The sequence below is a fragment of the Chlamydotis macqueenii genome, chromosome 2, assembly GCF_036417535.1.
Source record: "Chlamydotis macqueenii isolate bChlMac1 chromosome 2, bChlMac1.mat, whole genome shotgun sequence".
NCBI classification, from domain to species: Eukaryota; Metazoa; Chordata; class Aves; order Otidiformes; family Otididae; genus Chlamydotis; species Chlamydotis macqueenii.
Genome location: NC_141557.1, coordinates 44,998,911 through 45,013,042, shown reverse-complemented (window position 1 = coordinate 45,013,042; position 14,132 = coordinate 44,998,911). Strand labels below are relative to the sequence as shown.

Below are 14,132 nucleotides of genomic sequence, written 5' to 3'. Positions count from 1 at the left end.
ATTCAGGAATATACCTTGAAAGACTATCAGTATTTCCCTCTGCAGAAGAAAAAGGAGCCAAGAAAACCAACAGTCCTCCCCCAGCTCCTGAATCCACGTTCAGCTGGCATTGCTGGGTGCTGATACACGAGATCTGAAAACAAGAGAGAGTAAACATACTTCCCACCTGTTAGTTTGTCCTCCACCCCCTCTTCTTAGAAATCACAGAAACAGAAAAATCAGCTGGATGGAACCTTTATATGTCAACTCATCTATCCACAGACTCCCATACCCACAGATCTGCGTATCACGCCTTGCCCAGATAAACATATACTGATGTCACTCCATTTATGAATTGGTGCAAATGCCATCAGTGTAGATAGGGGCATAGCCTAAGCAACTATTTGCCTTCTGTTATTCCTTCAGTGTATAATAAAAATGGTCTGCACAGTAGCTTCTGAAGAAAGATAGCGTTGAGTGGGCTATAGATGCACGAAAGGTCAGGAAGCTACACAAGGGGATAATTCATGCAAAGGTGATAACAAAAAAAACCACCAACAAGTAAAACTAACACAGTTTATTGGAGAACCAGTAACAACACTGGCCTGATTATCCACTAAAATGGCAAATTCATACAAATGGCATTGTGACCTACGAAGGTACTCAGTGGCTAGAATAATAAAACCATGAATGTAGAATAGCTTAGAAATTATCATGGTGAATACACTTTCCTACTAGAACTGTTAGACTAAAGTACATTTCTTATAGTGATGCTTTATAGCATGTGGTAATGGAGTGCACAGCACAAACTGCCATTTCTTCAAGTAAGTTATTTCCAAGTATTTCTTCCTGTACAAAACAGTCAATCGATAAGTCCAGTCAACATGTCAGTGTGCTTTTAAGTCTCTTTTATCTTTCCTGTGAACACCAGTTTTCTCCACGGGTAACTTCAGTGTACAAAATTCAGCACATTGCTTACAATGTAGTAGAAACCTCAGAAAAGCATAGACTTCAAACAAAAGATAAATGGTTTTAAATAGAATTTTTATAAAGCAAGGATAAATTTCCTTATCCTTGTAAGCATCACCACACATTTCCAGAACAATTTTAGGACCCAAACCTCGAGCTTTAAGAGTTGCTTTTTTTTTTTTTTAATTTCATGAAGATCAATCACAACATGTTGCAGGAGTGTATTTCACACATGAGTGTAAGCATATGTACAAGTCTTCACAGGATTAAAGCCAATATATACAAAGAGTTATTCTATGCAAACAAAAATCTAAGATACTGGATAATAGGGTCTCCTACATCTCTCAAAACACCAGTTACCAGCTGGAGATACAATGATAGCAAAATATATCTAAAAAGATGCCTACAATAGGTTTATGTATGGTTTGTAGTCACACTGACAGGGATAATATGGGACCTATCTCCCTTCCCTTACAGATGTGAACACATAAGTCTCATCTGCTGGATGGCTTATTCTAGCTGCAGATGTAAGGGACGTGTATTTTACACATCTTATTGCAGAGGGGTAAAATAGTTCTGTTTTACTTCCTCTTATGAGTAACTGAACACTTCAGAAGCCTCTGTTCTCAGTATCTGTGAAGAAGTGGTGTGCGGTGCTGTTCATTTCAAACAGCTGGAATATACAGTAATGTAAAAACCACGTTGATCTCTTCCAACCACTACATGCACCTCTAGTTTGGTATTTGCTCAGAAAATGTAGTTGCCCAAACCCTATCAGGAGCACACACTAGCTATTATAAAATTAAGCTGTATGCTATGAGTCTGTGCCGTTACTTCTTAAACCTTTCTGCTTTAGAAAGGATGGCCTGATCAATTCTGAACAGAATGTAAACCTCTGGCTGGCTTTATTAGCTCAAGGTCAGAGGCTTTTGTCAGAAATGAAACCTTGCTTGAGTGTCCCCGTAAAAGCCACCAAAGAAGGGGGCAGGAGGGGAGAGGGAGGATGATCTATTTGCATAGCTCACTGGTGAGCAAAATTCAGTCCCCCTGCTCCATTTAGCAGTACAGATTTTCCAAAATGTGGAGTATTATGACTTTACAGCTAATTTTGTATGCTTAGGGGACACCTGCCACCTGGTATTTTCAAGGAAACTGGTCAAGAAACAAGTTCATTATTTTCACTTGCTGACAGACAAGGTAGTGTAACCAGAACTCAAGTGGAGGTATGCAGCTTATAACAAAGAACAGCAAGTATATTTGCCTGTCTAAACCAGTTGTTTTTTTTTTCCACTATTCTGGACAGGGAACGAGACTGTTAGTTTCTATTTCATGGTTATTTAGGTACCAATAAGATTCCCTAGATATGTTTCCACAGGAATAATAACAGCATTCACCCATATAGGCCTATAGAAGTCAATTTTTATATAACTATCTGCTTTCCCCTGATTCCTTGAGATCTGTGGGAATATGGTCAGCAGCAAGATGTTGTTCTACTTCCTCTCTGCACTGTTTACTCTTGTCACTGGTTATTTTCTATGTTGGGTAGGAAACGGAAATTTTTATGCAAACTACTTCTGGAGTATATTCGTGAACAAATGGGTGGACGTTACAGTGCCAGCTACTTGCCTCTACAAGACTTAACAGCTAGTAAACAGTCATGAGTTGGAAGAAATGTTAGCTTGAAAACCTAACTGCTCTGTTGGCTATATAAAGCAAATTTCCATACGTAGAAAAATTTCTATTCAACAATTTTTAAGAGGGACTGGGAAGGACGGAAGGGAGAAAGCTGGCTCAGAAGCATGTCACATTGCTTTTCTGAAGGTGAGGTGTTCTTTGAGGTGTGTGTCCTGTTGAGACTCACACCGGATAGTGAGAGAGCTGCCCCAGATGCAAAACAAAAACTGAAGTCCCTCAAAAAAGGGTAAAAGAAGAAAAAATAATATCACACTGCACTGGGAACAGCCACACTTTCTGAGAAGGGAACACAGGGTGTCCTGTTGTGACTTCTTTTCTGTGAAATATTCTATGCTGTTAAAGGTAACTTTCTGATCGTAAGATTGAGTAACTGTTTGGATGTCTTGAGGGCTCTTTTTTTTTCCCCGTAGACTTTACAATCTAATCCTAAATTGAATGAAAGGTTATTTCAGTCAAATAGAATCTCCATTTAACACCTGCTCAACTCTTAGACCTACTGTAAAGAAATTACAGAAAGTACTGTGGTACTGCACAACAATGTACTATTTTCAAAATGCTGTTTATTATAGCAGCTGACCAGCTCCACTAGTACTCAGTGGTGGAACTTTTAAAAACTCCGTAACACTGTGAGCATGCTGTCCTCTGAACCTGCTCCGATAGGGCTGAACATGCCACAGGCATTTTGTGAGCAGCAGAAATTATGAGTCATGTTTGCAACATCCTTTGCCCATGTGGATTCTTGGGCATGAAGATAGGAATTCCTACAGTAGCTTTCCCTTCTGTGGGAACATTAATAGGATCCCTGTCTCTAACATAACAGCTTATTTTCTATGCTGTTAGTGCCTCTGAGAGATTTGGCTGAAGCTGGCCAGGGGTTTCAAAAGTAACCGGTGGTAGAGCAGAGAGCATACTCACCCTGTAAGAAACTGAACTAGAAAGTAATCACGCTTGATCTGCCTTGGGCTATCTACCACTGGCAGCGGAGACTGCAGCTTATAATTCACAAGCAGGGATGGGATAGCTTGGGACAGCAGATTATCGATCCCAGCTGTCTGCCCGGCACTCAGCACACAAAAGGCCAAGCTGTTCGTGAGACAGCTGTGGCCTCACCGCCTCTAACTGAAACGGGCAATGGTTTACAGCAGCATCCTCTAAATGGGGTTCAGATTATTCACCGAGTGTCTCCGCTACCCAGAAAAGCGGTGTTGGAACGAAGAGTTAGGGCTAGTAACCTCCTCTGCCATCCCCAGCTACAGTACCTTTTCTTGCAAGTTGAACTGTGAGCTGCACGGATGCTGGAAAGCAACTGCATGCAGTTGTAATGGAGCTGGCAAAAGGAGAGGGAAAGGGAGGGCTTTGCACCTATTCCCATCAGAGAACGAGTATTGAAGTTCTCAGCAACGTGTATATTACAACTGTAACATGTACATTACATGTAATAACATACATGTAGTAATTACATGTAATATGTATAGTGCAACTGTTATGTAATACTTTGTATATTAACAAAGGTTTTGATCCGTTTTACTGTATGAATTGTAAAATAGCTTGGGTACTATGCCATTGTGACACAGGCACGAATGCAGCTGGAATCCCTACCGAGACGGCATGACGGCGAGTGCCATGATGGTGTGTGACACTGCTTCATGGTGACGTACCTTGGTTTAGAGCAGACGGTAATTCATAAAAATGAGCAGTTTACCTCGGGTGACCAATTGTAGGAACAACTTTTATATAAATTCAGTGTACATGACGTTTAATATCACATACCTTTAAAGAACAAAATAACTTCATGTGGCCAATCGTTTTGTCATGAGCAAACCGAGCCTGTAATCCACATGGGTGTAATTCACAGGGCCAAAATTTTCGGCTGTTAGTCAATCCGTGTGTAAACCTGTCATCAATAGTAACAGGAGTTTTTCTCTGAGTCAGAGACTGAGCTCTACAAGATTTTTCTAGTTTGCCTGTGAACCAAAGATTTAAGAGATTTTTCACCCTTCTTGCCCTGCACAGACCCACCGGAACCGAAACTCCCAGCAAACCGCCCGGGCGGGAAGTCCCCAACCCGGGAAAGGTCCCAATGGCGGTAAGCGGCCCTTAGGCCGAGCACCCCGCCAAAGTCAGGCGCGGGGAGCAGCGGGCCGGGCCCTGGAGCCCGGGCATCCGGGTGCTTTGCGGGCGCTTCGCGTTTCCTTCACCTGGTGGGACTCGGCACTGAGGGCGGCCCCGGGGCAACGCCAACGGCCGCCCTCAACGGCCGCCGCGCCCGCCCACCTGGCGCTGCCCCGCACCTTGCGTGAAGAGCAGGGCAGGAGGCGGGGGTGGAGCGGCGGGCCGGTCCCCCGCCGGGCAGGGGAAAGGACAGGCGGCTGCCGCCGCCGTTCCTGCTCTTGCTGCCGCCGCTGTAAACCGCTCCCCATCCCGCCCGCGGGTGCCGCCCCCAGTATGGCGACACAGTAGAGGAGCGGCTGCTTCGGGGTGACCGCCCCCTCCCGCCTCCCTCGACACAGGCACGGCGGGCCGCGGGCGAGCGAGCGGGCTCGGCGGCGCTGCTGCCGCCGTTGCCCCCCACAGGGCTCAGCGGCGGCGGAGGATGGTGGCGGCGGGCACGGCGGCGGCGGACGCAGCAGCAGCAGCGGCGGCGGCGGGCACAGCAGCAGCAGCAGCGGGGCCGAGCGGCCGCGCGGCGGGAGCCAGCACCGTCCCGAGCAGCTCATGGTGGCGCCCCAGACCCGCGAGCAGCGGCCGCGCCGGGGCCGCCAGCTGAGCCGGATCCCGGCGGGCGGCTCTTCCCTTCTCGACACCGACCCACCGAGCGACCCTTTCCCTTCCTTCGGCGTGCCCTCTCCTTCCCTTCCCCCCTCCCTCAACCCCGTCGCGACCCGCTCCTCGGATCGCCCCCGCCGGGGCCGGACTCCCGCCTTCCCCTGGGACGCCGCGGGGAAGGCGGCGAAGGCGAAGGGCACCGGGCAGCGCCAGGCGGCGGCGGGACCATGGGCGCCAAGCAGAGCAGCCCCACCGCTGCCAATGGCCGCACCCGGGCGTACTCGGGCGGGGATCTACCTTCCTCCAGCAGCAGCAGCAGCGGCGGCGCTAACGGGACCGGCGGGCGCTCGGCGGGAGCTGGCGGGCGGTACGCGCACCTGGCGGCGGCGGCGCCTCGCGCCGCTCCCGGCGGCGCGGCGGCAGCGACAGGAGGAGGAGGAGCGGCGGCGGCAGCGGCGGGGTCGGCACCCCGGAGCAGGTCCTTAGGGGGGGCTGCCGCCTCCGGGGCCCGGTCGGCGCAATCCGCCTTCAACATCCCCCACAGCAGCGGCCCCTACGGCTCGCAGGACTCGGTTAACAGCACCCCGGAGGAGGGCGGCCGGGAACGGCCCGCGGGGGGTGGCGGCGGCGGCTCCACTGGCGGGCCCCGGCTGGTGATCGGCTCGCTGCCCGCCCACCTCTCGCCGCACCTGTTCGGAGGTAAGGGCCGGCCCGCGGAGCGGGGGCTGGCGGGAGGGTTTCGGTCCCTCTCCCGCTGCTGCGGGGCTGGGGCTCGGGCTCGGGCTCGACCGGGCGAGAGGGGCGGTGGAGGCGGGGAATGGGGGGAGAGAACGTTCCTTCCCCGGGTCCCGGCCCGGAGGTGGGACCGGTAATGAATCATCACTCTGGGGAGAGCGGTGGCTCCTCCAGGCTTTGGAGAACGAGATTTTCAGCCCAGCCGGTCTCTTGTTTGTAACGAGAGCCGTGGGAAGTGAGGGGTTAAAAACGAAACGGAGCCCGCGGCGGTGCCGTCGGGACGGCGAAGGGGAAGCCGAGCCTCTGCGGCCAGCGACTTTAGATTGTAATAGCTGTAATCAGTGCCTGTGTAAATACTCTTGGCTGCTACTTACATAATCAGAGTTTAATTGGATCATGGGTCTCCGCCGTTTGTTCTAAAACCGGACCAAACCTCTCTTTAGGTACTGATTAATACGTGGCTGATGCCTGTTCCTCTTTCCAAGTTCTCGGTTCTGAAAGTCGATTAAGAAAAGCAGAAGTTAAACTAAGTTTATTTGTTTATTTTCCCCCTAAGAGCTGAGTAGAGCCGGATAGCTATCCGTGCCGCTGGAGTACAGGCTTGCAGCACCGGTACCGTGTGGTCTTGAGGCAGGAGAGACACTCAGCTAAACTCGGAATTAACCAAGAGGTCCTTTGAGAGGTCGTAGTAAACGTGGAGCAAGTTGTCAGAGTTTTTTCTCTCCCGTGTGATGCTGAGATGAATAGGGCTGGTATAGGACTTGCATTTTACTGCCTGTGTTCTTTACCTTGAAGTTAAAAATCTGCCTGTAAGTTGCCAACTGCTTTCAAAGTTGCTGGCTGCTTTCAGTACAGCTTATTCTAAAGGTCATCGTTTGTTAACGTCACACATTAAGATGCAAGGTGACTTTTTTAATGGATTCATTCTCTTGATAATTCTGGTGTGTGTATATATACACACATGTGTATATATATAACCTGTCTAAATACTAACCAACTTCCCCAAAAGCTCTTTTTTTTTTTTTTTTTGAAAGGGAAGCTAGTGTGAAATTCCTATGTTTCTACATTCTAGTTAATCCATTTGTGAATACTATTTGTAGCAGGCTAGGCTTTCTTCTTTTCTGTAATGCAACCTGGTTTTAGCCAAAGCAGAGCTTTTCTTCAGTCCTACCCTCACAGGGTGCGCAAGGTTTCTGTCCCATGGCCTGCCACCTAGATGCTGCTGGTGTGTTGACCTGAAGACAGTATAGCTGTTACTTCCTAGATCAAAAACTGCCTCCTGCCAGTGCAGCAGTTGAACATTAACAGAAAGCTGTCAAACCCCATTATAATAGAGGGGTATTTGCCCCTAAGAAAGGAAACGTAACTGTTCTTATAGTAGCAAGCTGCTGAACAGGAGTGCTTTGTTGCAAGGATGCTCATTACATGGTCGCGGTAGCTTGTGGGGGAAGAAGATGCATGCGTTTGTCTTAGTGTTGAAAGGATGCCCTGCCACGGAGTATTGTGCAGTCCGTGCTAAGCACAAGGGAATCGTTAAAACATGTAGCCAGTTGTTGCTCAAAGGTAAAACATTGTTTGTTTGTTTGTTTTTCTCTCCTTGCTTAAACATGGTCTTGCAATTTGCCTTGCTGCCAGGAGGGAGTGGATTAGATGTAAATACAGTGGTGAGAATCAATAACCTAGGCAATTGTTCATTCAGGTGCAGGAAGGTCTCTTCAGAGTAACTTTCAATTTGATCGTATTTTTCTTTGGCACATGATAATCTATTAATTGCTGTACCACACTATATTTTGTCTTTTGCAAATCTCTAAAATTGGCTTATTAAAGTGGATATAGACTGAAATGATGCAAAGCTTGTTGCTTTTCCCGGCGCAGGAAAAGCATCAGGAGGGGTACACTCTCTTAATCTACTGACTAATAAATAAGGAATGCCATATGTTAGGAGTTTGAGTGGCAAGTTTCAAAATATGCTGTCCTTATGTGGTCACAAGATAGTCATGAATTGACCTGCTGCTGCTTGTCTAAAAATCTTAGTATTTCTTATCAGGACAAGTAACTGTTTAATCATGATACTGCAACACATGTGAAGAAGGCCTCACTTGAAACATTATTCTTTTTTTTTTTTTTTCCAATTTAAATATTCTGTGATGTCAGTGATACTCCATATCACATTGAATGTCAGCATCCTTATTTAGTTGCATGCTTTGTGTTTTCTTGATTCCTTGTAATAACTAGATGCTTGGAACAAGTAGCCCCACTGCAGATCATACATTAGTAGCATCAGCATGGTGAAAAATAACTTGAAGCATTGTTTTTGTTCTGATGGTAACTAGCTCAAGCTTGTCTAGGTGTGGTATCTGGCACTTCTCTTGTGTATGATAAGCATGCTTGAAGTCCCCTCCCTTGTTTTGTAACTTGTGAATTAGCGAAATTGTTTCTTTTTATCTTGAAAACTACTGAAATTAATTTTGAGGATTAGCATAGCAATTCTATGAAGATTAAAATGAAAAAGAAGAACAAGAATAACTTCCGTAAGTTGAACTGAATCTCCAGCTACTTATGTTTTTAGGCATACTGCTTGGCTTCCTCAATCAGTGATGTGTAGGTGTTGTGTTTATTAAATAACTGTAATTAATTTGCCATTAGTGAATTACGCTCTATTGTCACTTTTACCGAGCAGCTTTGCATTAACTCTCTAATGTAACATACTTAAATCCATACTATGCTTGTTAATATGCCATTTGGATGAGCATGTAAAAAGTATTATGTTATTGTATGTTAATGTATTGGAAAGTATGATCAGTTATTTTCTATGTTCCTTTAACAGGAACTGTAGTAACAACAGCTTTTCCTGCTTTTCCTTACGGCGAGGGTCTGATGTTCCTGTCTGACCTTTAGTGCACTTTTTGTGATCAGCATATAGTGGAGTAAATACTGCTTTGTAACCTTATGTCTCGTCTCTGGGAGAGTTCAAGTCACTGAATAACTGGGGCCTTGATCCACTAAAAAAAAAAAAAAAATTTTTTCACTTAATGCTGCAAGTGTGCCTGGAGTAGGCTTAGAGCATTAAGCAGAGTGAGACCCAAATTCCGTAAGATCTTAGGGCACTCCCCAATGCAGAGGCCAAGCTTGTGCATGATGTTCAAGCGCTTTCTTGCAACACAGCGCTGAGTTCCAGCTTCCTTTAAGGTGATAACGCTGTTACCGGGAATTTTGACCAGTAGTTTCCCATTCTGTTCTCAGTGAATGGGACTTCCCCTCTCTCCCAACCCCAAAGTAAATATTCTTACCTTCTGTTAAGAAACATGTAGAAGAGTTGGCCCTTAGATCCACAGTTTTTCCACTGTGTTTTCAGGCAATAAGTATTCCTGCGTAGACTGTTAGCACTGCAGCAAAGGTACTGCTGTAGTTACAATATAGCTAGTTTTTGTCAATGATGCTTGCAGCAGTTGGTTCAGCTAAAAATAGACAGTCTTTCAGAATTTTCTTTGCTTTGGGTAACTGCTGATGTGTTACTTCCGTCACTTAAAATGTTGACAGCTCCTCAGAACCCACTTCATGTTTGTGATCCTGTTTCTAGGCGGTCACAACAGGGAGAATTCTTGATGAAAACACCTAGTATAAGTATCCTTCTGGTGCCCAAATTTAAATAACTCCTTGGGAATGTTGTTATAAGACAAGAATAAATCCTTTAAATATTTTTTTTTGTCTTTAAAAGTCTCTTAGGGAAGAATAAGTAAAAGTTCAACTGAGGATAGCAGAAATGTTACATATTGAGTCTTTTAAATTTCCACATCAGTTCTTTATTCAAGTTGATTGAGCAGAGAATGTAAAAGTATTATACAAAGTCTCAGATTGTGTTATATTTGGTCATATACAAGTTCATATTATGTATTTATAGACAGGTTTTTAAATTTATGGTGTTGTCAGATATGACTGACAGCTTTCAGGCCTATGTCAAGACTTGGAGTAATAATTTGGAGATTTAAGTTATGTCAGTTCAACTTTATTAGGAGAAGGAAGTTGGTTACATTCTTCTCAAGCTAAATAACAGTCAAGCTTTTTTATGAAGTGCTTTACAGTGCAGGATTTATCGCCAGCTACTGAATGTACGTAATACAGTATGGGTAGAACCTTATAGGTATGTTACAGTAGCATTTGTTTGTAATAATAGCTGGTAGAAGTAATGAATGAATTCTTCATTCTGTAGAAGAAAGTTCACGAAAGCCTCAGGTTATAACCTGAATTATTTGCTGGATTGTGGGAAGTGGATATCAGTAGAATAATGATGGGAAGTCTCAGATTTTTTTTTAGAAGTCTCTCAAACAGCCTAGAAACTCATATCTTGTTTTGTTTTCCACCTGGTCTGTTTAGTTCTGTGGTACATTTGAATATGTTCTTGAGGTTCAGTTCATCTTTCTCACACCTTTTTAGGGATGGGGGAGTATGGCTATCTTTTGATCCCTTCCTTGCCTTTCTTTCCCAGTGTCACACAAGTACTGTTGCTTTGAGAAATCGTGAAACTCTTAAGAGTTTCACTTCAGACTTCAATGCTGCTCCTGTTTTACCAGCCAAAGTTGTAGCTCTGAGGTCTTTGCCCCCTGAGTTGGGAGAAGTTTTGGGAAGCATGCCTTGCCATGAGACTGTTGAGATATCCCATGTGTGTGCATCATGTTAGAAGCAGTGAAACTCACTCTTGCAGTTTCAGCCTGTGTGCCTTGGTACTGCTTGACATACCTTCTCTTCCTGGCAGCTGGAAATTTTTTTTGATGTTTGAGGAAAGCTGGTGAATCTTTGGTACAATATCTGTTTCTCAAAATTACTTCCTAACCATTCAGAATGAGGAAAGAGTGTAAGGATTTACTCTAATAGAAGCTATAATTTTTCCATACAGATTTTGCCCTTTTTTTTTTTAGAGGTATGATAACACTGCTACTTGCTGTTGTGAACACAAAAAAATCCCATGTGCATCTTCAGATAGTTTTGCTGTTGCAGTTCATAGATCTTACAAGGTGCAGAACAGTGAAAGCTAAGAGGCTGTCTCTGATGTTTTGATTTGTTTCTGTTCACTTGGCTGCACCAGTGAAACACAATCATATCCATGTTTGTCCGCTTTGGAAAACTGAGAGCAGTAACAATGAGAGGCTGTCTGAAGTCTGCTGATTGGAGAAGAAGGTTAAAATGAAGACAAGTCTGGAAGCTGAGAGAAATACAAACATGTCTGTATGCATGCACATAACTTCACAACAACCACAGACTGGGGGGAGAAATCTGTGTGTGCCTCATTTTCTCTTCAGTTATACCAATGAGTTGACTCCAGAGTGAGAGAGAAGAGTAACTTTTGCAGACTCTGGAGATACGGGAGGTTCTGGAAATGTATTAGCATGCCATTAACCAAAATACAGATTGAAAAATCCAGTGTGCTAGGAAAGTGGTCCAAGGATAAATCTCTTGATAAGGAGTTTCAGAAGAGCTGTTCTGACAGATGGGTTTGAGGAATCCGATCCCTCGCTGTTCCCGTGTTGAGTGGGCTGTTCTGTTATTCCTGCATACGTACAGAGCAGCACACAGGTCCTGGTTGGCAGCAGAGATATAAGCTCTCCTAAGGAAGGGACAGGAAAAAGTAGCAAAAAGTCCAACACCACCACCCACCTGCTCCAGCTCAGTCAAGGGAGTGCTTTTAGTCTCAAATGTTATGTGTTTGGACAAAGGAGCCAAAAGAGCTGTTTGGATTTTCTGGTAGTGCTAATGAAGCCCCTGGGAACCATGTTTCATTTCCTTCAGTTGGAGACAGGTCTCTGTGGTGATGAGGGGCTTGGAGCGCTGGAATAAAGACTCAGGTGGGTGATAGAGGATTTTTGAAGGGCATCTTTTTCTTCTCCTCCTGCCTGGTAAACAAAAGGGATTAGGAGAAGCCAAATAGTAAAAATGGCAGTAATTCATTTAGGGGAGAAATGTAAATAGTTAGCCAAACAGCCTAGTTGTAATGGCATATATAAATATTTCTTTTGGCTATCAAGACAGCGATAATACCTGATTGAGCGTTTACAGTGCCAGTTCAAACAAAGGCCTTCCTCTTTAACGTCTTCTGAATACCTCTCCAGCCCTGGTATCCTGACAGTGTGCCTCTCCTCGGGTTCTCTCACATAATTGCAGACTAGTCTCCAACAACCTCCCAAGTAATTTCTTTGTCTTATAAAGAAAGCCTTTTGTCACTGCTAGAAATTCAAAACTATTTTTAAAACACCCAAACAGATGGGTAGGCAATGTAAGTTCTCCACTCCTGATCTTGCCAGCTGCTCAGGGAAAACTTTGTCATGTGAATGTTCTTGATTTGTTGTCTTAGACTTGCATGAAACTTTTACGTTTTGAATAATGTTACGAAGATTTTTGAGTAGGTTTTCCCAGCTATTTGCAGATGCATGAACCAAATTTATATTATTTTCAAGATTTTTCTGCAGTGTCTGCTGCTCATTAATGGTTTAATTAGTTTCAGGAGAGATGTATGGTCATTTCTACAGACTGTGTTCATTTACTGTGGTAAATGGAACATGTTGTTCTTGCAGATGTTTAATCCATGAAAAGAAACAGGCAGAAACCTTCAAGTGCTCTGAGTTTCTATTTTGGAGTATTTTTAAAGACAAGCATCTTATACAAATTGTTTTCTTTTGATTGATAAAAACCACAATTACCTGAGTAAAACCAGAACACCACTTCTTAAGCATCCAGGAAGGTGTTTTTGCTGTCTAATCTCTGGTTAGATGTTTCCTAAACAGATGCCTATGTTCCCAAGGGCACCTTTTCTTTGTAAGTGAGCATCATGACTTTCATAAGGATGTCTTGCTGTGCGTCCAGAGCTCTTTGACATCTGTCGTTTGGTAGGCTTCAAATTCTGGATGCTTGCAAAAATGGGAGGGTGAGCCATAGACGGGATGAAGATGGTTCTCACTTTCACTCAGGACATGCTTTTGTTTTCTGCGTGAAAATTGCATGGTATTGACTTGGAGAGACCAGGAAGCAGGAAAATCTTGTAGGGCTCAGAATGTCTGATTGCCAACCAAGGAGAATATGAAGTGGTGTGTGGGATTCGACTCCATTACTCTTAGTCATCTTTAGGACCTGACCTACCTGGGTGTTTTCTTTTTCCTTGTCTGCTCTGTCTAAAAATCAGACCACCACAGCCTGTGAATAGTCCCCAAAGGGTGGGTGTGCTGCATACCATTGTGGATATTTTTAGTAGATTCCATTTGCTGACTGACTTAGTGTGCTATAAATACAGAGTTCTTGTCTGGCATGCACTTTGCATGTCTTCTAGTAACTTATTATAAATTGACCTAAGAATAATGGCAAGAAAAAATGAGCTGTTAGAATTTATTTGGCTTTCCATATGAAGTATCATTTCTGTAAGGCAATTATTTAGCAACATTTTAACTGTAAATGGCTTTTAAAACTAGTGGTGTTCCAAAACACTTCCTATTTGGGCTACCATAATTAGTCCCTATGTCAGGTTGATTTATACTACAATTTCATTACGGTTTTAAAAATTGAAGCTGGAGTTTTTAGATGTGAGATGGAGTAGTATCAAAACTGGTAAATTACATTCTTTCTTATGTCAGTACTAGTAGGTTGCCTGAACATGCATAAAGGCATGTGGGGAAAAAAATGAGGCTTTAGTTATGATACTCTTGGAATTTTTTTCATAAAGTATTAGGTGTATATACATTTGCTTGAGTTGAAGTACAGCTAAGGCACTTAACCACATTTGAAAAAAATTACTAGGACTCAATGCACAAAGGGGAGGGACCCGTTTCTTATTAAAATACAGATGCATCTTTCTTTGAGTATTGAATTTGACACAAAATTGAGGGATGGGTTCTTGCTGAACTGTGTTGAGTGTAACCTAAATGCAGTTCTTCTGTACTGCTAAAAGAAAAACTGTCATAAGGTACACTAACAGATGTGGCCTTCGTGAAAGGAATTTTAAATCA

General features: G+C 44.1%; 1 protein-coding gene and 1 long non-coding RNA gene across 2 annotated transcripts in view; one reads left to right on the top strand and one right to left on the bottom strand.

Annotated features, from left to right (window-relative positions):
• The window catches only part of LOC147601644 (uncharacterized), a 31,251-nt gene extending 25,439 nt beyond the window's left edge, over positions 1-5,812 (bottom strand). The window contains exons 1-2 of the long non-coding RNA XR_015257922.1: positions 5,707-5,812; positions 15-133 (exon numbers count right to left, since the gene is read on the bottom strand). This is a non-coding gene — a long non-coding RNA (uncharacterized LOC147601644). The remainder of the gene's footprint in view (positions 1-14; positions 134-5,706) is intronic.
• The window catches only part of ZNRF2 (zinc and ring finger 2), a 56,383-nt gene continuing 47,512 nt past the window's right edge, over positions 5,262-14,132 (top strand). Inside the window, exon 1 of the mRNA XM_086742778.1 lies at positions 5,262-6,108. Coding sequence (XP_086598904.1) covers positions 5,637-6,108 — 472 coding nt within the window. The 5' untranslated portion in view covers positions 5,262-5,636. The remainder of the gene's footprint in view (positions 6,109-14,132) is intronic.